The sequence below is a fragment of the Colobus angolensis genome, unplaced genomic scaffold (assembly GCF_000951035.1).
Source record: "Colobus angolensis palliatus isolate OR3802 unplaced genomic scaffold, Cang.pa_1.0 Scaffold119, whole genome shotgun sequence".
NCBI classification, from domain to species: domain Eukaryota; kingdom Metazoa; phylum Chordata; class Mammalia; order Primates; family Cercopithecidae; genus Colobus; species Colobus angolensis.
The window spans coordinates 2,740,169-2,765,804 of record NW_012113030.1 but is presented as its reverse complement, the minus strand read 5'-3'; the positions used below and the strand labels follow the sequence as shown (position 1 = coordinate 2,765,804).

The following is a 25,636-nucleotide window of genomic DNA, read 5'->3' as shown; positions in this document are numbered from 1 at the left end:
GAAAGATTGGGAAATGTTGCTTTTACATTGCTAAAGGTTTTGATCATTTTAAACCCAGAAAAGTTTCAATTAATGATGGAGGAGGTGAGTCACTGATTTTTATACTGCCAATGAAATGCAGCAAGCTAGAATAACTGGTTAGTTTTATTAAGGTATCTTATTAAGATGGCTTATTAAGCTACTCACTATTGTTTTCATAGGGCTTTAGGCAGATACTAAACTTTAAAATGTAGGATTCGTTCCTTCCTAACTTTCATAAAAGTCATATATAATTAGCACTGAATGAAATTTTCTAATGTCAACATTTCAAATTTTGATTAACAGGGAATACAAATCAACCTAACTCAAGTTTAATTCAAAAGACAGGCAACATCCTTTGGGAGACTAGTAGAGATAATATATCAATGCAACTTCAAATTTCAGACTAAGCCATGGGCCTACAAAGTAAAAGTAATATTCAACTTATTAAGCTGGCATCATCACAGTCATTTTCCCTACCTATTTTAACTATGATTCATAAAAACCATATATTCTCATCTTTAGATCAACATTTAAGGTCTAGAAGGCAATCGGGCCCTATTGATAGATACGATGATTGATATACATAGAGTATAAAAGATGATTGAAATAAAGATAAAGTAACAGCTGATAAAAGTGGTGCAGGTTCCAAACATGAATTGAGATACAGAAATTTAGAGAGTGGTAAAGTTTACAGACACCATATAATTAAAAACCTGGCCAAATTCTGCAAGGTGGAAAGAACCACGAATTTTCAGGTTTACGATATCACTATCATTTCTAAACATAAAATACCACTCAATAGAAATCATACAAATTAGGATAACTTAGCAAGTTATCACTATTATTCTTATTTTTAAAGAGAATAAACTAGGAGTGTCTTTTGTTCCCCTGTAACAGTATTTTTTTCCCCCTGTAACAGTGTCTTTTTCATCTTTTATTGGGTATTCAAGGCTAGAACTAGAGTGAGGTGAATGAGGCACACATCTCAGGTTAAAATTTAAAAGGATGTAAAAGAAAGTAATCAAGATGAGGAATATGTTAATAAAAATAGTTTTAAAAATCACAGCACAAAAACTTCATGAGAAAAATATCAAAATTTTAAATAAGGAAAGGATCAGTACCTACTCTAATACTGACAAAGTCTCTAAAGCAAAACTTCTTTACCTCATAGTTTCTTTAAAAGATGACTTCTGATAAAGGGTTGAGTGGTTTAGGTCTATCTGCTATCATTTATATAAGCACAGAATACATGAGTGAGAAAAATACCCAAAATAAATTTTAATAATAAATCCCTAAATATTGTTCTAAGGCAGTTGATATCCTAAACCCCTCTGTCTAAACCCACCCTGATTTCTAAGCTCTAAACTCCTTAGTTATACTAAGTAAGCTCTCTCAAACTATTTAGACTGACTGATTCTAGTACCAAGGTTGCTGCTTTAAACTAATTTTATAGCTGATTAATGGTCTTTGCTTGAATTAATTATGCTGGAAGTTACAAGGTACTGATTTTCTAATTGTATCACTCTCTCTACATTTATTAACTGACATTATTCTGTACAAAAGGCTTTTTCTTCTTTATCTTTCATCTCTTGTTTTTGAGTATGTTTGTAGACTCTAAGATGTAAAAGTTCAATATTTTGTAATCAAATAGAGTTTATTTTTTCGACTCACAAATCATCCCAAATTTGTTCAGTGGAAACCTTTTCACGCTGGCTTATGTGTCCTTTCTATACAACCCCATTAATCTTTGAGCATTTGCTTGTTTCTTGGCACAAAAAGACATCCCAGACTACTCTGCATTTTACCTGACCCAGACCTAGAAGCTTGGTACTTTTTTAATGGGAAATGGTACTTAGAAACTAAAATCTGGATGCTAGATATGTCTATTGCTTTTAAGCCCTTTTCAGTTGACACAGCTAAGAAAAATATGTATATATTTAAAATCATGTAGGGGCGGTGGCTCATGCCTGTAATCCCAGCATTTTCGGAGGCCAAGGTAAATGGAACACTTGAAGCCAGGAGTTCAAGACCAGCCTGGAGAACATGGCAAAACCCATCTCTACTAAAAATACAAAAATGAACTGGGTGTGTTGGTATGTGCCTGTTATACCAGCTACTCAGAAGGCTGAGGCAGAAGAATCGCTTGAACCTGGGAGGCAGAAGTTGCAGTGAGCCAAGATCCCGCCACTGCACTCCAAAATGAGGCTCTGTCTTAAAAAATAAATAAAGAAAATCAAATCAAATCATGAGATTCATTTTGATATTTCTAATTCAAATGTAATATTACAGTTTCTATTTCCTAATTCCACTTATTTTATGGTGGAAATCTTGGTTCCTAATAGCATTTATTTCTTTATTTGCTGAATTCAACAATATACACAAAATCATTTCAAAATGTTAATACCAGTAGGACTAATAACTGTTAACATAATGAGTAAACTTTAAAATTTCTTTGCATGTATTTCTATTCTTAGACTATATGCCACTAAGGATGTATAGTCAGAGTATGATGATCAAAAGATACTTTTCTGTATTTTATCAATTCTCTATACAGTTAGGTATATTTATTCCTATTTATAGTCACTTTTAGGGCTTTCTTTTTATCTTTTTAGTTTGATTTCAATTTCTAAATATGTAAAAGATTTACATGGCTCAAAAGTCAAAACTATACAAAAGGGCATACTCAGAAAAGTTGCACTCCCATCTGTGCCTGTATCTCTTTCCTTTACACCTCCAAAGGTAATCATTTTAGTTTCTGGCTGATCTTTCCTGTTCCTTTTATTCTTATTTCTCACACAAAAGGCAGTAAATGAGAAGCACTTGATTTTTTTTTCAGTTAGCAATCTGTCTTGGAAATCACTCAATATCAGTTTATAGGTATTGTTCTTATTCTTTTTTACAGCTGCATTGTATTACACTATGTGCATGTACCATCATTTATTTAACTACTCTCCTATTTGGGTTATTTTTATTTGCTATTAAAAACAATACTGTAATTCTTATGTTGCTTCATATGCATGGAGGTTTATATTCAGGATAGAGTCCTAGAAGTGATTCTTCCTTAGTCAAAGGGCAAATGCATATGTGCTATTGTTAGATATTGCCAAATTCTCCTCCACAGGGGTTTTACCATTTCACGTTCTCACCAGTAATGTATGAGAATGCACAGAACCCTCTTTACTTCCAGTTTCAAGATCTATGTAAAGAATCCCTTTCAAAAGTTACATGGTTCTTATATCGTTTCTGATGCTACAATATAATTTTTTTCCCTTTTTGCTTTCACACAAGTGATCATGTTTTAATTAAAAATATATAAGTTGAAGATATTAAACAGCTGATGTTTGCAGAGCACATTATACTTTTCAAAGCACTTTTATGCACATGCATTTCATTTGATCCTTACAGCCATGTTTTGAAGTAGATTAGAGCAAGTATATCTTCCAGATGAGAACATTGAGAGCAAATTTAATGATCTGTACATACCTAGTTAATGATAGTTGAGGGTCCTGTTAGTTAACAAATTATTTTTACTAGATACTAAGTTGTATCTTAGTACAACTTAACTTTCAATTTTAGTGTCTAATTTTCTATATGTTAGTGTAACTTGCTAGATAAAAGTATTAGGAATGCAGACCTAATCATTATATTTACCTCATAAATGGCAGAAACAAGAAAGCTATTATTGAGTTATTTGAGCTTGTATTTTATTTTGGATAATAAAGCTTCATTTGTTTGGTTTAGCTTAAATATTTTATAAACTACAAGTGCTAACCAAGTACAATATAGTTTATTCTAAAAAAATACAGCATATTTCAATTTAAAGAAAGACTTAGTAATGTAAAATAAGTAACAGCTTAAACACAATGAATTACCTTTTAATACATAAGCAATTGCTGTACATATCTAAAGTCATAGCAAATAAAGTAAAAAGTAGCCAAAATGTAATTTCAGGACTGAATTAAAGTTCAAAGTCTTCCTTTGTTCTAAACAATGTCTCCTTGCATTCTGTGAAAAAGTGAGAGAAAAAGTTCTGTTCTGAGAATAAAATGTTTGAACTATATTTTAATTAGATTGATTTGTCCTTGAGAAAGGCAACATATATTTATCCTATCAAGTGTACTTCAAGAAAATATTAAAGAATGACATTAACAAATATAAACTGAGAGTCCTCAAATCAGAAGAAATGAAATCATTGAGCATAAATATAAACTCCAATTTTGTCCTCTTTTTCATAATGTAAACTGGACTCCATAAAACATTATCTGTATGTTAAAGATGCCATTTATTTTTCAGGTTGAAAAATAACAGAAAGACTTTAGACCCACATATAAAAGGTACTCTTTTTATCCTTTTCTGAGACACTGACCTGTATACTCATTTAAAAATGAACACCACATCTTTACGTTATTAAATCTTTGTTTTGATCTATTAGTATTCACCAAAGTGCCATTTTATAAAACCCCACACTGAATAGACAAGGCTGGAGGTGACCATCTGCAGCTTTAGAGTCTGCATTTGAATTGATGAAAAGAGCTTTGTGTTTTCATTGCCAAGTTTGATTCTTCCAGTCATTAGGAATTCCCCTCAGATCGCATCAATGAAGCCGGACTCTCTTACACCCATGTGTTAAATTCTCTTCTCCTCATGGTTTCCTTTGCCAGCTCTACTCAAGAATGACTACTGGGTCTTAAACACATTCTTCTCACAGCTGTGTTAAAAAAGAGCATCAGAAAGTCTTCCTAAAACCCATATGTGTATCTGGTCAGTTCTCTGTCTTAGGGTCACCTTACATTGTGGTGTGATTATACAGAGATTCATTCTTGTTCTTGAACTGTGCTACTCCCATCATTCTGGGAAAGATTTAGGCCCTCTGAGAGTCAGTACTAGAGAACTTCTTGGAAGTTACGTGAAATACGCATAACTTAGCTAAAAAGGCAGATTAGTTTAACTTAAGAAAGATCTTTCAAGACACTAAAAATGTTTTATGTTATTTTTACCATTATATAGCTTGTTATATGGCACACAGTAACAGAGTGAGATACAATATATGCTTATACATATACACAGGATAGTGTTGTATGAGGCAAAGGAAAAACTAAAAAGATGATGATGTTCTAAGAACTATTAGTTTGTATTGTATAAATGCCAAAGCAACTAAAAAACTTAAAATTAGTTTAGTAGGTTCCAAAATATCATTTACATGAAATTTGTAGAATCTTTTTTTTTTTTTTTCACTTTTGGTCAGTCTTCCTATAGAAAGACCTGCTGAAGTATTCTACAGTAGTATAACTTATTTTTTTCATTATATTTAGGTTAAGAAGTGAAAAGTGCCTCTGCTGAGTTGTTCAAGAATGTATAACACTGAAGGAAGAAAGAAGATATGCATCAGCTGTAACTATATTCAATATTATTACAGAAACTTTTTTCTCCTTAAATGTAAATGATCAAGAATAAAGTTAATCTATGGACAATGTTTATGATTTCACCATCAAAGTCACAATGAAACAAGCAAAGGATTCTTCATTCTGTAAATTTACCAAGGGGCAAATATGGACATGGGCAAATCCCTGACCCAGTAGGGATAAATAACCAATTACGGAATCTTAGAATCCAAGTGAAATTTGTATTTCTATGTGCTCTTGGGTTCAACTGAGTTTCTCCCAATTATATTTTGGGAATAAAATCTATATCTAGTAATCTATTTGTCTATTTAGGATAGTTGCACAACTGTGAAATCAGATTTTATATGAGTATACCTGACCAACGTGGAGAAATCCCATCTCTAGTAAAAATACAAAATTAGCTGGGCATGGTAGCACATGCCTGTAATCCCAGCTGCTCGAGAGGTTGAGGCAGGACAATGGCTTAAACCTGGGAGGTGGAGGTTGCCATGAGCCAAGATCGTGCCATTGCACTCCAGCCTGGGCAATAAGAGCGAAACTCCGTCTCAAAAAAAAAAAGTATTTTTTCTATATTAACCAGCAGATACATTATATCTAACCTGTGTGTTTAATAATAGACACAACAAAGGGGAAAGTTTTGAGTGAATTATGTAAAGTATCAAGTTAAACAATATGTTACCTCAAATCTAATGAGACTGAGCAATGTTTTTGCAGGAATGACTAAAACTTCTAAAAATCTAACTTCTACAATACCTTCCTTTTCCCCTTTATTATAAAAATATTTTAAAGTACACTAACAATTAGTGTCATTTAGTAATCTTTTCCTAGGGAATTCAAATCACTTTATACATCTTATTTTTATCAACTCTTCAACGAATCTCAGGTAAGGTAGTTGAGTACTCCTAACTTCACAGAAGTATCCAGGAGCTATGTAGCCTGTCAAGTGATAAAAAATTAGAAAGCTTTTAACTGCAGCTAAGAACAGAAACAAAGAAAAGGATACTTGTTAGATCATATATGCCTCTAAGGAGCTTATATTTCATATAAAATAGTTATGTGAAAATCACATGTATGTGTCTCTAAGGTATAAAAAATGTGGTATTTTTCCCTATCAAATTTTAGTTAAAATATACATGATCATCATAAGTGGATTCTATCATTTCCCTAAAATAATAAAAATTCCAGTCTTTGACTTTTAAAATCACTGTAGTACTGGCATTTATAAAAACCAAAACCCAAAACTTTTGTATTTTATTTGAACTGAAACAGTATGGATATCTCATATTTAGTCGTTTGTTCTTTTTCTTCAATTCCTATTGTGTTCATCTAAAACATGTTTAATCTATCTGAGTATGCAGAAACATATAGTAGCTCAACTCTAGTTCTAATCACTGGAAGACAGTTTCTGAAATGAAGAAGTACATTAAATACAAAAAGCCATGCTGCAATTTAAAATTTTGGTTCCTACTTTTACGCTCATTTTCATTCATTCCATAAGGTTAGTTACAAAAGGGATCTACCTTATCGGGGAAAACACAGAGGCTAGGTTTAAAGAGCCCTTTTTCTTCTTTGCCTGGATCCTTCACTTTGCACTCCATTGGAATTCTTATATTCTGGGTTAGGCACCAATCCTAATAATCCCACATTAATCCTTCCCTGGCACAAAGAAGTTACTCAGATAATTAAAACTATGTTTCTTCTTCATATCAACATGAGACATTCCCCAATAGTTAAGATATAAGCCCAAATTCTTTAGTTTTTATAAACAAATGAATATAATTATGTATTTGTTAAACATTGTAGGTATATTTATGTGTATAATAAAATCAGCTCTAAAGAAACCTACTTTATATATAGATAGATGGGAAAGGTGATCCACTCTGCAAGCATATAATGGAATTAGTGATAATTTTAATGAAATGCTTGTTTAACAGAGTATGAGATGACACATTTCACAAGTCAAATACATAATCAGATAATTTAACTTTTATGATTCACAAATTCAGAATATTAAATTCTTTAAAAGCATATTGCATGTCAAAGAATAAAAATTAAGCATGTTTAGATGTTGTACATCTTATGATGACTGTTTAGGAGCCATCTGAGTCCGTCTTCCATATATAGATGATAATAAAACTATCTCTAATTAGATTTAGAAGGTGCCTTCCAAAGCTAATTAGGGAGGGCATTTGTTGATAAACTATCACAAATAAACATTCGACTTATTACTTGCTGAAGTACATATATTTCACAGCTTTCAAATTTTAAACACAAGAAAATATTTTAAGGAGCAATTTCTAGAAAAGTTTTAGGTCTCCTCCCACTTATTAATAGTACTATTAAATCAAAGCGAACTTTCAACATTATATAAAATATTGATATATACCTTCTGCTGAGTTGAGGAATTATGAAACTTATTCTTTGATTCAGTCAACAAGTACTTACATTGTTCAGATATGTCTAATTTTGCCTAGACACTTACAGTCCAACAAAAAATTTATAGAAAAAATATCACAGGTAAAGTTGACAAGAACCAGAATAATTTTAATGAAAAGACAATGAAATTATATATAAAAAAATTCACTGAGGCCTTTCATTACGCTAAGCATAATTATTTTTCATTATGGTTAAAATGGTTAAAATCAGATTCTGGAGCTAGCAACAAAAGTAAAAAATCTAGTAAAATCTATTGATGAAAATAGCAGGCTTTTTTTTTTCAACTGAGAAACTTTAGAAATGCTGTCCCTCTTCCCAGCACCCACAGTCATCTATCCTGTTTTATAATTCAACCTGCAAACAGATTAAGCAGCTGAGTTTGTGGAAAGTATGTTTGCTCTATGCTAAGAACCCTTGTGTGACACTATGGTGACTCCCCTGACACTTCGAAGAGAACTACAGACGGTTCTTACTTGTCAGCAGGAAAACCAGGCTGAGAATTCACAATTTCTTTGTAATACCAAATTCTTCACAGAAATCAGTATTTGGTCAAATAGCAGAAAAGACTTTAAACAGCTTTGTGTGTGTGTGTGTGTGTGTGTGTGTGTGTGTGTGTGGGTTCGGTCAATACTGTTCAAAAGATATAGGGTGCCCTATATTTCAAAAGACAATCTACAACTTAAGAAAACCTATAAATTGAAATGTTTCAATCTGATCTTTGATGTTTTAATTATGTTATAAAAATTTAAGATGAGCAGAACTCTTGTAAATTTTAAATAATGGATTTTTTCTTTTTAGAAAAGTATGGGAAGCATGAAAGTTCTTGAGTTGATACATCTTTTCTTACAAATCCGTTTAAAAGTTTACAACTTTTTCCATATCTCTTTGTCTCATCTATTCATTATATAGTTACAGTATATAATCTTATATAGTTTATGAGGGAATTTGAATCATAGCACTGTAAATCTGGACCACAGTAAAAATGACATATGGCAAAAGTTATTTCCGTGTAAAATCCAGATCTTTGAGAGTTCTAACCTTATAAGCCTGGTTGTAATTACTTTTACTTTAAGTAACTGTGTGGAGCTTAGGCATGCTAAGTACAGCAAAATGTATTTTTAAAAGTCCTTTGGCACTTGTTCCAGGCCACAAGAAGCAACCATACTTGTAGATGGAAAAGAAACTATAGCATAAAGAATCACAAAGTTTTACATCTCTCATGGTTAATAAAAACATCTTTTAATGGATTGGTGTGTCAGTTTTCTCTTTAATAAATGGGGATTAGGGATACTCTTTGACAAAACTATTAAGAGAAGTTTTTCCTACAAAGTTCCCGTGCTCTTAGCTGCTCTTTAATTCTCTTTACTTAGGACATAACCCCTCTGTCCAAAACCAAGTACATACATTCAGTACCAGGAAAAGAGCAATCTAAAAGCTAAATCACAATATGCTATTCATCCACAAACACACACATTTTTCAATAAAAGTACATAAATAAAAGAGAATGAATTTCCACTGATAAAAGATTAGGCTTTATGACAGGTGGGCCAAGAAGATATTTTTTGGTGATGAGGTATGGCATGCACAGACTTTTCCCCTGTAAGTGATGATCTGCCTATACTGGCTAGCTTATGGATGGTAATCCTGTACAACTTGTCTTTCTAGGAATACTCTATAGGCTAAAATATTTCATAAAATAATAAAATTTTTTATGACTCTGAAAGAAAATAAATTTAAAATTCTATGAATAAATAGCAAGAGTAGATAGTCTGTATTATTACCAAAGATTTCAGGTCTTCTAAATGTAATTATATTTGATGGAAGTGCGTGGTTAAAATCTGATCAACAGGAAGTAAGCACTGCCAGCTCCTTGGAGAGTGAAAGGTATGGTGGTGGCAGTGAGGGGAGGGAGGGAAGGACCAGCCATAGAAGTCATGCTTTTCTATGAAACTAGTAAACTCTGGACTCTGGGTTGGGAGAAAAAGTATTTGTTATGGGCCTAAAGTAGAGGGGAGTATATCTGAAATTTTCCTGTGTATCTCTAACTTTACCTGCTTTAACTTTATTCTGTTATTCTCTCAAACTATTAAACAGTTATGGTTGATTTGTTCATAGCATTTACAGAGTACTTACTTTACAGCAGGTATCTGCATGAGTTTTTAGAAGAGATGGAGAAACAAAGATGAATAGAACACAGTCAATGTCTTAGGAAATCTGGGAGAGAGTGCACTAGGTAGAAAATAGATGTAAAAAATATACCACCTATGCCTGGTGCAGTGTCTCACACCTGTAATCCCAGCACTTTGGGAGGCTGAGGTGGGCAGATTGCTTCAGCCCAGGAGTTTGAGATAAGCCTTGGCAACATGATGAAACCTCATCTTGACCAAAAAACAAACAAACAAACAAAAAAAACCACCAAAAATATTGGCCAGGTGTGGTGACGCATGCCTGTAGTGCCATTTCCTGGGGAGGCTGAGGCTGCAGTGAGCCATGATTGTGCCACAATACTCCAGTCTGGGTGACAGAGCAAGACCCTGTCTCATAAAAACCCCCAAACCAAACCAAAACTATATATATACACCAACATGTATATGTATGTGCATATATATAAACCATATATATACACAGAGTCTATATCTATGTCTCTATACATGTAGTTTATATGTGTGTGTGTGTATATAAGCTTTATATATAGACATATGTATAGTTTATATATGTAAGTATATATAGCCTACATATATATAGATCATACAAAGATGAATAGACTATATAGACTACATGTGTATATATACATATATAAACTATATATGTGTGTATATAAACTAAGTATGTATGCATATACATATATATAGTTTTCAGGTTGAATTATAAAACATGATCAATGACTGTGGGTGCTGGGAAGAGGAACAGTGCATTTCTACAGTTTCTTAATTTAGAAAATGCCTACATATATGTACATATACATAGTTTACATGTGTCTATACACATACACATATAGTTTATACATAAATATACAGATATACACACAAGTATATACACATACATGTGTATGTGTATCACGTGTATGTGACACATATATGTATAAACATATACAAACATATGAAAAATATATATCACATATAAGTATATATACATATGTACATGCACATATATAAACAATATATGTGGATATTCATACATAAATGATATATGTGTATGTATATATGTACCTGTACTATATATGTAAATATATGTAGGCTTTTTTAAAATTGAGAAACTGTAGAAATGTGCTCTGTTCCTCTTCTCAGCACCCAGAGTCATCTATCTTGTTCTATAATTCATCCTGCAAACAGATTAAGCAGCTGAGTTTGTGGGAAGTATGTTTGCTCTATGCTAAGAACCCTGTGTGACACTATGATGACTTCCCTGACACTTCAAAGAGTGATATATACATATCACTCTTTGAGTGTGTGTATGTATATATACATATAGATGTATATATACACATATATATATAAAACCCTCAGAATTGTCAGGGAGGTCACTATACACAAACACACACACACACACACACACACACACACATATATCCTCGATCTTAGATGATTAGTAAAGGTATGGATTAAATACTATGAAAACATTAAAGAAACAGAAAATAAAGAAATAATTAACTGGAAGAAGCCAGTGAAGTCTTTATTGTAGACGTGACATTTGGACTGGACTTTAGGAAGTAACAAAAATTTGGCCAGGCAACAATAAGGGAGAAATAGATTCTGAGAAGAAGAAATAGCACGTGCAAAGATGTTGTGGTATGTGTTGTGGGAGAAAATGATACTAGAACAACGGGAGAAGACAAGTGATAGGCCTCATATGTCATGTTAAATCATTTAACTTGTAGGGAATGAACAGACCCTGAAAAATTTTAAACAGGGAAATAATATGATACAAATTACATTTTAAAAAGATTAATCGGTGGCAGTGAGGAGGATAAATTTGAAAGACCCAATGCAGGTCAACTAGTTTTATGATTATTGCAAGTCTAGATGAGTGATGATGAGGGTCTCAATGAATGCAATTACCAAGAGAGGATGAGGTAGAGGGAATCGGAGATATTTAGGCAGCAGGCAAAACAAAGATTCATGACAAAGTGAATGTGAAAGGCAAAAAAAAAAAAAAAAAAAGAGTGAGGAAACAAGGACAGCACGGAAGTTGCTGAAGTGCATTAATTGAGGCAGGAAATACAGGAGAATGGACAGGACTTTACTTTCAGGGGAGTGAAGAGTAAAGAGTTTTGGAAACATGAGACTGGATCTCAGGGGATAGGCGAGTACTAAGATAAGTATTTGGAAGTTATTTGGTGAATAAGTAGTAGTTGAAGCTTAAGGAAATAGATGGCATTACCAGGAATTGTGTAGAGGTAGAAGAAAAATAAAATCTTTTAAGAAACCATTATTTTCGGATAGCTGGGAGATGTAATCCCTCAAAGAAATGGAGTAGGAACAGTCAGAGAAGTCATAAAGGTAGAAAAAAATGGTGCTACAGAATTTAAGAAAAGAAAAGGCTTCAGGAAGGAATGATGAACAGTACTAAATGATGAGAGTTCAAGTAGGATAAATATTGTAAAAGTTAACTGCATTTGTGATCGGATGCTTGGTAACCTTAAAAAAAAGATCCTAAAATAACATTACATGAGCAGAGGAACCAATATAAACAAAGGCATTTAGTCCTGAAAAGGTAGAGCCCTTCTGAGGAATGAGATAGTACAGTGTGGAGTGAAATGCCAAGAGAAGGAGGAATTATGTAACACATATTGTTCTAAAAGCATTATATATATTAGCTCACCAAATTATCATGGCAATGTTATGAGATAGAAGCATTATTGTCCACATTAGCATAGTGTTTTATATCCAGGTTCACATACCTTTACATTCTGAATTCTAAGCTTGAGCTTTTAAACCACTATGCTATATTGCTGAAGATATATGAAGGTCTTTATTTATTTTCACCATAAACATATATTCATTGTATAATAAAAATACAGTTTAAAATAAGCCATTGAATTTAGTAGTTAGAAAATTACTGGTGATCTTAAGAAGAACAATTTCAGTATACAAACTAGCCATACTGTACTGAGTAGCAGAGGAGTAAATGGGAATTGAAAAATTAGAGATGGTGAATACAGATCAGTTATTCAAGAAATTTGATTGTGAAAGGAAAAGAGGAAAGTTATTTAAGAAATTTGATTGTGAAGAAAAATTTGATTGTGAAGAAATTCCTTTAGTTCAAATTTTAAATTCCCTGGAATACTGACATATTTTCAAAGAACTTTCTAAAATTATTTGCTAATAATATTGATTTCAGATTTTTAAGGAGACTATGAATACCATCTTGCAAAGTCTTATAAGTTGGTTTCCTTTAAGAGGATAACATTTCTCTTAAACTCAATAAAATAGGCTAATATCCTCATGAAGATACACTCTGCCCAATTGATGGCAACTAAATATGAAATACAGTGGATCAAATATGAAAAGGAAAACCCAATAATACTTCATCTAGTGCTTACTGTTGGAAATCAGAAGAATAAGAGATTTAACATTTAATTCTCATAAATGACACAGTTGTGCTTAAACTCTGATCCATGGATGAGTGCCATTCCATAAAAAAGTTTTGCTCTGTCTATGGTTAATTGCAAAAAATAAGGAAGAGACAGTGAATATTTCAGACTTAAAGTTATTTTATTTATTAATTATTTTTTATTATACTTTAGGTTCTAGGGTACATATACACAACGTGCAGGTTTGTTACATAGGTATGCATGTACCATGTTGGTTTGCTGCACCCATCAATTCGTCATTTACGTTAGGTATTTCTCTTAATGCTATCTTAAGAGATAAGAGCATTAAGCCCAGTCCCCCAGTCCCTGACAGGCCCCGGTGTGTGATGCTCCCCACCCTGTGTCCAAGTGTTTTCATGGTTCGATTCACTCCTACGAGTGAGAGCATATGGTGTTTGGTTTTCCGTCCTTGTGATAGTTTGCTAAGAATGATGGTTTCCAGCTTCATTCATGTCCCTGCAAAGGACATGAACTCAACCTTTTTTATGGCTGCACGGTATTCCATGGTGTATATGTGCCACATTTTCTTAATCCAGTCTGTCATCGATGGACATTTGGGTTGGTTCCAAGTGTTTCCTATTGTGAACAGTTCTGCAATAAACATACGTGTGCATATGTCTTTATCATAAAATGATTTATAATCCTTTGGGTATATACCCAGTAATGGGATGGCTGGGTCAAATGGTATTTCTAGTTCTAGATCCTTGAGGAATCATCACACTGTCTCCCATCATGGTTAACTAATTTACACTCCCACCAACAGTGTAAAAGCGTTTCTATTTCTCCATATCCTCTCAGCATCTGTTGTTTCCTGACTTTTTAATGATTACCATTCTAACTGGCATGAGATGGTATCTCATTGTGGTTTTGATTTGCATTTCTCTGATGACCAGTGATGATGAGCATTTTTTGATGTCTGTTGGCTGCATAAATGTCTTCTTTTGAGAAGGTCTGTTCATATGCTTTGCCCACTTTTTGATATGGATGTTTGTTTTTTTCTTGTAAATTTGTTTAAGTCCAAACAAATCATGTAGATTCTGGATATTAGCCCATTGTCAGATGGGTAGATTGCAAAAATTTTCTCCCATTCTGTAGGTCGCTTGTTCACTCTGATGATAGTTTCTTTTGCTGTGCAGAAGCTCCTTAGTTTAATTAGATCCCATTTGTCAATTTTGGCTTTTGTTGTCATTGCTTTTGTGTTTTAGTCATGAAGTCTTTGCCCATACCTGTGTCCTGAATAGTATTGCCTAGGTTTTCTCCTAGGGATTTTATGGTTTTAGGTCTTATATTTAAGTCTTTAATTCATCTTGAAATAATTTTTGTATAAGGTGTAAGGAAGGGATCCAGTTTCAGCTTTCTATATATGGCTAGCCAGTTTTCTCAGCACCATTTATTAAATAGGGAATCCTTTCCCCACTGCTTGTTTTTGTCAGGTTTGTTAAAGATCAGATGGTTGTAGATGTGTGGTATTATTTCTGAGACCTCTGTTCTGTTCCATTGGTCTTATAGTTTTGGTACCAGTACCATGCTCTTTTGGTTACAGTAGCCTTGTAGTATAGTTCGAAGTCAGGTAGTGTGATGTCTCCAGCTTTGCTCTTTTTGCTTAGGATTGTCTTGGCTATGTGTGCTCCATATGAACATTAGTTTTTGGTTCCATATGAACATTAGTTTTTTCCAATTCTGTGAAGAAAGTCGTTGGTAGCTTGATAGATTGGCATTGAATCTATAAATTACCTTGGGCAGCATGGCCATTTTCATATTGATTATTCCTATCCATGAGCATGGAATGTTCTTCCATTTGTCTGTGTCCTCTTTTATTTCATTGAGCAGTGGTTTGTAGCTCTTTGAAGGGGTCCTTCACATCCCTTGTAAGTTGGATTCCTAGGTATTTTATTCTCTTTGAAGCAATTGTGAATGGGAATTCCCTTATGATTTGGCTCTCTGTTTGTCTGTTATTAGTGCATAGGAATGCTTGTGATTTTTGCACATTGATTTTGTATCCTGAGACTTTGCTGAAGTTGCTTATCAGCCTAAGGGGGTTTTGGGCTGAGATGATGGGGTTTTCTAAATATACAATCATGTCATCTGCAAACAGGGACAATTTGACTTCCTCTTTTCTTAATCGAATATAGTTTATTTCTTTCTCTTGCCTGATTGCCCTGGCCAGAACTTCCAATACTATGTTGCATAGGAGTGGTGAGAGAGAACATCCTTGTCTTGTGCCAGTTTTCAAAGGGAATGCTTCCAGTTTTTGCCCATTCGGTATGATATTGGCTGTGGGTTTGTCATAAATAGCTCTTATTATTTTGAGATACGTTCCATCAATACCGGGTTTATTGAGAGGTTTTAGCGTAAAGGCTGCTGAATTTTGCCAAAGGCCTTTTCTGCATTTAATGAGATAATCATGTGGTTTCTGTCATTGGTTCTGTTTATGTGATGGATTACATTTATTGATGTGCATAAGTTGAACCAGCCTTGTGTCCCACGGATGAAGCCGACTTGATCGTGGTAGATAAGCTTTTTGACGAGCTGCTGGATTCGGTTTGCCAGTATGTTATTGAGGATTTTCACAGCGATGTTCACCAGGGATATTGGTCTGAAATTCTCTTTTTCTTTTTGTTGTGTCTCTGCCTGGCTTTGGTATAAGGATGATGCTGACCTCATAAAATGAGCTCGGGAGGATTCCCTCTTTTTCTATTGACTGGAATAGTTTCAGAAGGTATGGTATCAGCTCCTCTTTGTACCTCTGGTAGAATTCGGCTGTGAATCTGTCTGGTTCTGGACTCTTTTTGGTGGTCGGCTATTAATTATTGCCTCAATTTCAGAGCTGTTATTGGTCTATTTAGAGAATCAACTTCCCCCTGGGTTAGTCTAGGGAGGGTGTATGTGTCTAGGAATTTATCCATTTTTTCTAGATTTTCTAGTTTATTTGCATAGAGGTGTTTATAGTATTCTCTGATGGTAGTTTGTATTTTTGTGGGATCAGTGCTGATATCCCCTTTATCATTTTTAATTGCATCTATTTGATTCTTCCCTCTCTTCTTCTTTATTAGTCTAGCTAGCATTCTATTAATTTTGTTGATCTTTTCAAAACACTAGTTCCTGTATTCATTGATTTTTTGAAGGGTTTTTTGTGTCTCTATCTTCTTTAGTTCTACTCTGATCTTAGTTATTTCTTACCTTGTGCTAACTTTTGAATTTGTTTGTTCTTGCTTCTCTAGTTCTTTTAATTGTGATGTTAGGGTGTCAATTTTAGATCTTTCTTGCTTTGTCTTGTGGGCATTTAGTGCTATAAATTTCCCTCTTAACACTGCTTTACATGTGTCCCAGAGATTCTGGTACATTGTGTCTTTGTTCTCATTGGTTTCAAAGAACATCTTTATTTCTGCCTTCAGTTCATTATTTACCCAGTAGTCATTCAGGAGCAGGTTGTTCGGTTTCCATGTAGTTGTGCGGTTTGAGTGAGTTTCTTAATCCTGAGTTCTAATTTGATTGCACTGTGGTCTAAGAGACAGTTTGTTGTGATTTCTGTTCTTTGACATTTGCTGAGGAGTGCTTTACTTCCAATTATGTGGTCAATTTTAGAATAGGTGCAATGTGGTGCTGAGGAAAATGTATATTCTGTTGATTTTGGGTGTGTGTGTGGGGGGAGTTCTGCAGATGTCTACTAGGTCTGCTTGGTGCCGAGCTGAGTTCAAGTCCTGGATATCCTTGTTAACCTCCTCTCTCATTGATCTGTCTAATATTGACAGTGGGGTGTTAAAGTCCCCCATTATCATTGTGTGGGAGTCTAGGTCTCTTTGTAGGTCTCTAATGACTTGCTTTATGAAGCTGGGTGCTCCTGCAATGAATCTGGGTGCTCCTGTATTGGGTGCATATATATTTAGGACAGTTAGCTCTTCTTGTTGAAGTGATCCCTTTACCACTACGTAATGGCCCTCTTTGTCTCTTTTGATCTTTGTTGGTTTAAAGTCTGTTTTATCAGAGACGAGGATTGCAAACTCTGCTTTTTTTTATTTTCCATTTGCTTGGTAGATCTTCCTCCATTCCTTTATTTTGAGTCTATTTGTGTCTCTGCATGTGAGATGGGTCTCCTGAATATAGCACACTGATGGGTCTTGACTATCCAATTTGCCAGTCTGGGTCTTTTAATTGGGTCATTTAGCCTATTTACATTTAAGGTTAATATTGTTATGTGTGAATTTGATCCTGTCATTATGATGTTAGCTGGTTAATTTGCCTGTTAATTGATACAGTTTCTTCATAGCATCAGTGGTCTTTACAATTTGGCATGTTTTTGCAGTGGCTTGTACCAATTGTTCCTTTCCATGTTTAGGGCTTCCTTCAGGAGCTCTTGTAAGGCAGGCCTGGTGGTGACAAAATCTCTCAGCATTTCCTTGTCTGTAATGGATTTTATTTCTCCTTCACTTATGAAGCTTAGTTTGTCTGGATACGAAATTCTGGGTTGAAAATTCTTTTCCTTAAGAATGTTGAATATTGGCCCCCACTCTCTTCTGGCTTGTAGGGTTTCTGCTGAGAGACCAGCTGAAAGTCGGCTTTCCTTTGTGTGTAACCTGACCTTCATGGCTGCCCTTAACATTTATCCCTTCATTTCAACCTTGGTGAATTTGACAATTATGTTTCTTGGGTTTGCTCTTCTCAAGGAGTATCTTTGTGGTGTTCTTTATATTTCCTGAATTTGAATGTTGGCATGCCTTGCTAGGTTGGGGAAGTTCTCCTGGATAATATCCTGAAGAGTATTCTCCAACTCAGTTCCATTCTCCCTGTCACTTTCAGGTACACCAATCAAACGTAGATTTGGTCTTTTCACATAGTCCCATATTTCTTGGAGGCTTTTTTTGTTTCTTTTTAATTTTCTCTAATCTTGTCATCTCACTTTATTTAATTAATTTGATCTTCAATCACTGATATCCTTTCTTGCTCTTGATCGAATCGCCTACTGAAGCTTGTGCATGTGTCATGAAGTTCTCATGCCATGGTTTTCAGTTCCATCAGGTCCTTTAAGGTCTTCTCTACACTGTTTATTCTAGTTAGCCATTCTTCTAACTTTTTTTCAAGGCTTTTAGCTTCCTTGTGATGGGTTTGAACATGCTCCTTTAGCTCAGAAAATTTTGTTATTACCAACCTTCTGAAGCCGCCTTCTGTCAACTCATCAAATTCATTCTCCATTCAGCTTTGTTCCATTTCTGGTGAGCAGCTGCGATCCTTTGGTGGAGGACAGGCGCTCTGGTTTTTAGAATTTTCAGATTTTCTGCTCTGTTTTCTTCTCATCTTTGTGGTTTTATCTATCTTTGTTCTGTGATGTTCGTGACCTACAGGTGAGGTTTTGGTGTGGATGTCCTTTTTGTTGATGTTGATGCTATTCCTTTCTGTTTGTTAGTTTTTCTTCTAACATTCAGGTCCCTCAGCTGCAGGTCTGTTGGAGTTTGCTGGAGGTCCACTCCAGACCCTGCTTGCCTGGGCATCACCAGCAGAAGCTGCTGAACAGCAAATATTGCTGCCTGATCCTTCCTCTGGAAGCTTCTGCATGAGGTGTCTGTCAGCCCCTACTGGGAGGTGTCTCCCAGTTAGACTACAAGGGTGTCAGGGACCCACTTGAGGAGGCAGTCTGTCCATTCTCAGAGCTCAAATGCCATGCTGGGAGAACCACTTCTCTCTTTAGAGCTGTCAGACAGGGACACTTAAGTCCGCAGAAGTTGTCCACTGTCTTTTGTTCAGCTATGCCCTGCCCTCAGAGATGGAGTCTATAGAGGCAGTAAGCCTTGTTGAGCTGCGGTGGGCTCTACCCAGTTCAAGCTTCCTGGCCACTTTGTTTACCTTGAAGCCTCAGCAATGGCAGATGCCAGATGCCCCTCCCCCCACCAGGCTGCAGCCTCACAGGTGGATCTCAGACTGCCACGCTCGCAGTGAGTCATGCTTCATGGGTGTGGGACCCAGCAAGGCAGGCACAGGAGAGAATCTCCTGGTCTGCCGGTTGGCAAGACTGTGGGAAAAGCACAGTATTGGGCCGGGCGCGGTGGCTCAAGCCTGTAATCCCAGCACTTTGGGAGGCCGAGACGGGCGGATCACGAGGTCAGGAGATCGAGACCATCCTGGCTAACACGGTGAAACCCCGTCTCTACTAAAAATACAAAAAAATTAGCCGGGCGAGGTGGCGGGCGCCTGTGGTCCCAGCTACTCGGGAGGCTGAGGCAGGAGAATGGCGTGAACCCGGGAGGCGGAGGTTGCAGTGAGCTGAGATCCGGCCACTGCACTCCAGCCTGGGTAACAGAGCAAGACTCCGTCTCAAAAAAAAAAAAAAAAAAAAAAAAAAAAGCACAGTATTTGGGTCAGACTGTACCGATTTTCCAGGTACAGTCTGTCATGGCTTCCCGTGGCTAGGAAAAAGAAATCCCCTGATCCCTTGTGCTTCCTGGGTGAGGTGATGCCCTGCCCTGCTTTGGCTCACCCTCCGTGGGCTGCACGCACTGTCTAACCAGTCCCAGTGAGATGAACCAGGTACCTCAGTTGGAAATACAGAAATCACCCATCTTCTGCGTCGATCATGCTGGGAGCTGCAGACTAGAGCTGTTCCTATTCAGTCATCTTGGCCATTCAGTAAAGTTATTTAATTGAAAACATTATCTGAGACAATGTTATTTCTACTTCTGGGTGTATAAAAGAATTTTTTTTAATGAAATGATGATGATAGTTGATGAGATCTAAAAAATAAAAGGTTAATAACACATCCAAAGATTTTTTGAAAATCAAATTGTTCTGTGGGAATGACTGTTTTAGGGAATTTTGGTCATGAATAGAAACTGAAGGATTACATATAAAGAAACCTTTGAAATTTGTATTTATTTGTAGACTTTAAGCAAACAGAGCCAAATCAGATCCTGTCAAAAGTTACTGATTGTGATTTACAATGAAATGAGATCTACCTATATACATCATCGTGTTCTTAGAATATAATGTACATTGTGAATAACCAGATATAGTTTATGACTGAATACAAACCCAATCTTTAAACTTGCAAGTATATATAATACCTACATAAATCAAAAGTTTCAAGGTACACTGGTAGTGAAGATTAAATGCACTGTTTTAAAATGGTCTATTTTAAAACTACTGACTTACATAACTTTGGCTATTAATCAAAATATAACTTTGGGGATACTGAGGAAATGGTCGAGATGACATTTTCAAATAAGAAGTAGTGGGAAGTAAGAAACCTTGATGTGAGCACTGCTTCATAGTGTAAAACTGACAAAATAATTGTTAAGTAAAAAAGTATATCTTTGAAATTGAAGGTGACTAGATATGCGAATGCTGTAATGCTGTTAACAATACATAAAGAAGGTTAAAATATATTCTATTACATGTATTCTATGTATTCTATTACAGTGGTTCTATTACATTAAAGGTGTCTCAGAAAATTCTGCTACAATGTTCAAGTCCAATAAATTAACAAGTGACTTCTTTGCCTGGTAAGCTATTTGTTAACATTTTGCTAGCTGTCAAAAGGACTGACAGATTATGCAGCTTAATTTAAATTTTAATAAAAATGCAAAGATCATTCAAAATAAACACATATAATTATGCACTGTGAAAAGCAGTATTGAATACTTCAGAAGAACAACACAAGAAAATTAATTTCACCCTACTGGTTTTTATGCACCTACAAGTCTCAGACTGCAATGTCACAGATGATCTCAACTCAAGCAGGATTATTGAAAAGCTGAATGAGTTGAGGTGGTAACTTGACTGCCTCTTCCCCTTGCTAATAACTTTGCCTATTAACTTGGGACTGTGAAATGATTTAAATAGTATGGCCTCCATGAACTGATGATCAGTTATTAAATAAAAATGGTCTGCCCTACATGGTAACATTAGTTCCCAAGAAAATGACTTTTTTGACCCAAAATATGGCACCTGGTATCCAATCTAAAAAAGTTTACTGGGTTAATTCTACTTTTGTCTTAAACTATTAACATGATCAATAAATACACATTGTTTAGTTCCCAAAAGAAAGTGTTTTGTTTTGTTTCACGTTTGAAGTATTAAAAGATCATTTAACTTACTTTTGAACTTTTTCATTGGTTACTTGGGAGGCCTCTGTGGCATGTTGAAGTTGTAATTCCATATTTGCTCGCTCTGTCAGAGCTTGTTGCAGTTGAGTAGCCAGTTCCTCATTTTGTTGTTGAGTGATGGAAACAATGTTCTCTCTGTTTTTTAAAGCTTCTTCATATGTACTCAGGGTATAGTTAAACTGATCCTTCAGATTTTCTTCTTGAGATAAAGATTTGTGTAAACTGAGAAAATATTAAAAAATAAAGATAAGTAATGTAGACTGAGTGATCTATGATCTATTTAACAAAAACCTCCATTTAGAATCTCTAATTCTAAAAATCAATAAATACTTAAATGAGCAAATGAAAATAATTTTTATGTCACAACATGAAAATTGATAATTTTTCTTCTTCTAGGCTGAAAGATACTCAGACAAATGACTATGCTACCAAAGCATACAAAAAGATGCTGCAAGATGTTAATTTAATTATATCAGTGTAAATATTACATTCAATTTTCTTTAAAAGGAATTGAGAACTGGAAAATAAAGTATCTCTAGGCAAATAAAAGAATATAATAAGCTGAAAGAAGTGAGAAGAGAATGGGCATTGGTTTAGGAGATTGAGGGTCTATTCTTCCAAGCACTTAATGAGAATGGATGAGGTTTATGCAAATACTGACCAGCCTTCTACACAGCATTTTCTACTTGTCACAGTTGAGATATAAATGAATTTAAAATCACTGGTCAGATTGCACAGAAATAATATGTATTCATATATATGTGTGTATATATATATATTTTTGGCTAATGAATCTTATAACAAATACATCTACTCATTAAGTCATACAGAGAAATAGCATATAAATTAAGGCTAAATGAATGCAGAAGAAAATGCAGACAAATAGAATCCTAAAATGCTAAAGGTCAAATCTTTGATATGTCATTACCACCTACCACCTGAGGTTATTCTGAAATGGCACCAAGCACCTCACTCAATTAAATAAAGACATTTTGAAAATATAAATATTTAATAAGAGAAATTTAAAATCCACACAGGAGATGTTCTTTTTTATTAAATATCATTTCAGTATATGCATACAAAGGAAATGTCGATTGGAGACATTTGAAGTAAAACAACTTAACTATATAATATAGATTGATAATGTGAAGGAAAGCAATATCATTATTAAACCTGCAAAAAGCTAGTCAGTGAACTTTGGCATTGTCCTAATACCTCATCAGATACTTTCTTTAAAACTGTTCAAACTAATTATACATTTCCTTTTTTAGTTTAAGTTACCTATAAGCCTATACAGTATGCTTATTTTGGAGAAGGCGTCCCATAGAACTAGGATGGACATGAAACAAGGACAGCCAGCATACCAGATGAAATCATTTCAGGATTCAAATTCCTTCCTAAGAATACAGACTGTTACTAAGCCCTGGTCAATTGGTTACTACATAGAAAATTAGAATGGTGTGTAGTGCCACATTTGTGGAGTGCAAAAAATATATTTTTTCATGATTTTCACATTGTTATTAATCTAACTAACCCTACTTCATTTCTTCTCAGTTTTTTCTACCAACCCATGTGCCTAAGGACTGTCTCTTGCCCATTTTCCTATTTTTTCTGTGTCTTCTCACTTTCTGCATCTCATCTGTTCCAATTTCCAATTTTCTTTAGCTCACCCTCTGTATCTCCTTGAAAGACACAAGAAAGAAATTAAAAAGAAACAAACTAAAAGCTAAACCTTAACAAAGGTACTTGCTTATGTTCTTTATACTTAAAACATTATTAGTTATATTTTGATTTGTTAACTACATTTTAAATTACACAAGGTGCATATATACGAAGTATTCAGCTTGAAAAAATGTGAAGAACAAAATACAGAACAAATGCAGAAATCTAGAAGACCCCCAGTGTTCCCTCCCATTTTTCCCCTCCCCAAAAGGTAAGTACTAATCCAACCTTTATCAAAATGTAAATTGCCTATTTTTAAACTTTTTGTCTTATTTTCCTCAACAATTGGTATGTGAAGTTCACCTTGCCGTTGCATATAATTCATTGCTTTTTATTGCTATAAAATATTCTGTTATATACATATGCCATAACTTATTTAACTATTCCACTGTTGTTGCTATGAATATTCTTATACATGTCTTTTGATGGACCTAGGTATTCATGTCTAAAGTAGAATTTCTCCAAGGGTATGCATTATTTTCAGATTTAGTACACTGATAATAGATGCTGATTTAGATTTAGATGCTGCTAATAGTCTTCCAAATTAGTCGTACCAATTTATACTCCCATCAGCAAAATATGAGAGTTTCAATTGCTTTATATCCTCCCTCAGAATGACACTGGCAAGTGCTTTTAACTTTAGTTATTGTAATATGGATGCAGTTATGTTTCATTCTATTCATATTGTCTTATGTATGTGTATGTTGATTGATTGATTGAAACAAGGTCTCACTGTTTCCCAGGCTGACCTTGAACTCCTGGGCTCAAACAATCCTCCTGCCTCAGCCTCTTGAGTAGCTTGGACTATGGGCATATGCCACCATGCCTGACTCTTAATGCTGTCTTTTGATGAAGGTAAGTTCTCAATTTAAATAAAGTTCAATTTATCATTGTTTCTTTAATGGCAATGGTTTTTGTAAACTGTTTAAAAAATCTTAGCCTACTCCATTCCCTTATATTTTAACTTTACGTATATGGCCTAATTTAAAACTCAGTGAGACAGCTTAGTTTGGGAATTCTGCATTTGTCTATCATGTCTAAAGCAGTAACCAGTATACTGTAACCAGTTAGAATCAATGATTAAGTTTTAAAAATCTCACCATTATTAAAATTATGAGCATCTTGATTTAATTTCCCAATCACTCCTCACTTCCTAGTCTTTTATCATTTAATTTTTAGGAGGCAAATTTATACCTGATATTGATTTTTCTCTCAGATGGACATGTTTGGATAGTACCCGCAAGTTCAAAAGCTTCTTAGCATTCAAAATGTTGTCTTGGAAACCTGTTAATTACTACCAAGACTTTCCCAAACAAGGGACATGATCTTTTTAAAAAGATGGAAGTAGATAATGTCACTTAAAATCCTGCAATAGCATTTTCTTGCATTTTTAGAGAAAACAGTATCTAAAAATAAATGCTATATGTTAACTCACTAAATGTCATAACTTGCATGAGAAGTCCTATTAATATTCCTTTTTTGGGGGGTGCGAGCAAGATGGCCGAATAGGAACAGCTCCAGCCTCCAGCTCCCAGTGCACGTGACACCAGACGGGTGATCTCTGCATTTTCAACTGAGGTACTGGGTTCATCCCACTGGGGAGTGCCGGACAATCGGTGCTGGTCACCTAGTGCAGCCTGACCAGCCAGAGCTGAAGCAAGGCAAGGCATGGCTTCACCTGGGAAGTGCAAGGGGGAACGGAATCCCTTTAGAAACTGAGACACACAACACCTGGAAAATCGGGTAACTCCCACCCTAATACTGTGCTTTACCAAGGGTCTCAGCAAACGCCACACCAGGAGATTATATTCCATACCTGGCCAGGAGGATCCCACACCCACAGAGCCTCCCTCATTGCTAGCACAGCAGTCTGAGAAATAACTGCAAGGCAGCAGCGAGGCTGGGGGAGGGGCGCCCGCCTATGCTGAGATTTAAGTAGGTAAACAAAGCCTCCAGGAAGCTCGAACTGGGTGGAGCCCACCGCAGCTCAAGGAGGCCTGCCTGTCTCTATAGACTCCAACTCTGGGGACAGGGCATAGCAAAAAAAAAAAAAAAAGAAGCAGGAGAAACCTCTGCAGATGTTCATGACCCTGTCTGACAGCTTTGAAGAGAGCAGTGGATCTCCCAGCCCGGAGGTTGAGATCTGAGAATGGACAGTCTGCTTGCTCAAGTGGGTCCCTGACCCCTGAGTAGCCTAACTGGGAGACATTCCCGACTAGGTGCAGACCGACACCACACACCTCACACGGCGGGGTACACCTCTGAGATGAAGCTTCCAGAGCAAGAATCAGACAGCAGCACTCGCTGTTCAGCAATATTCTATCTTCTGCAGCCTCCGCTGCTGATACCCAGGCAAACAGGGTCTGGAG

At 35.3% G+C, this 25,636-nt stretch overlaps 1 protein-coding gene across 2 annotated transcripts in view; it reads right to left on the bottom strand.

Moving 5' to 3' along the window:
- Window positions 1-25,636, bottom strand: part of MIPOL1 (mirror-image polydactyly 1) — a 365,273-nt gene that overhangs the window by 40,281 nt on the left and 299,356 nt on the right. For both annotated transcript variants that reach the window (XM_011926108.1, XM_011926116.1), the window contains one exon: window positions 21,537-21,767. In XM_011926108.1, the coding sequence (XP_011781498.1) occupies window positions 21,537-21,767 (231 nt within the window). The remainder of the gene's footprint in view (window positions 1-21,536; window positions 21,768-25,636) is intronic.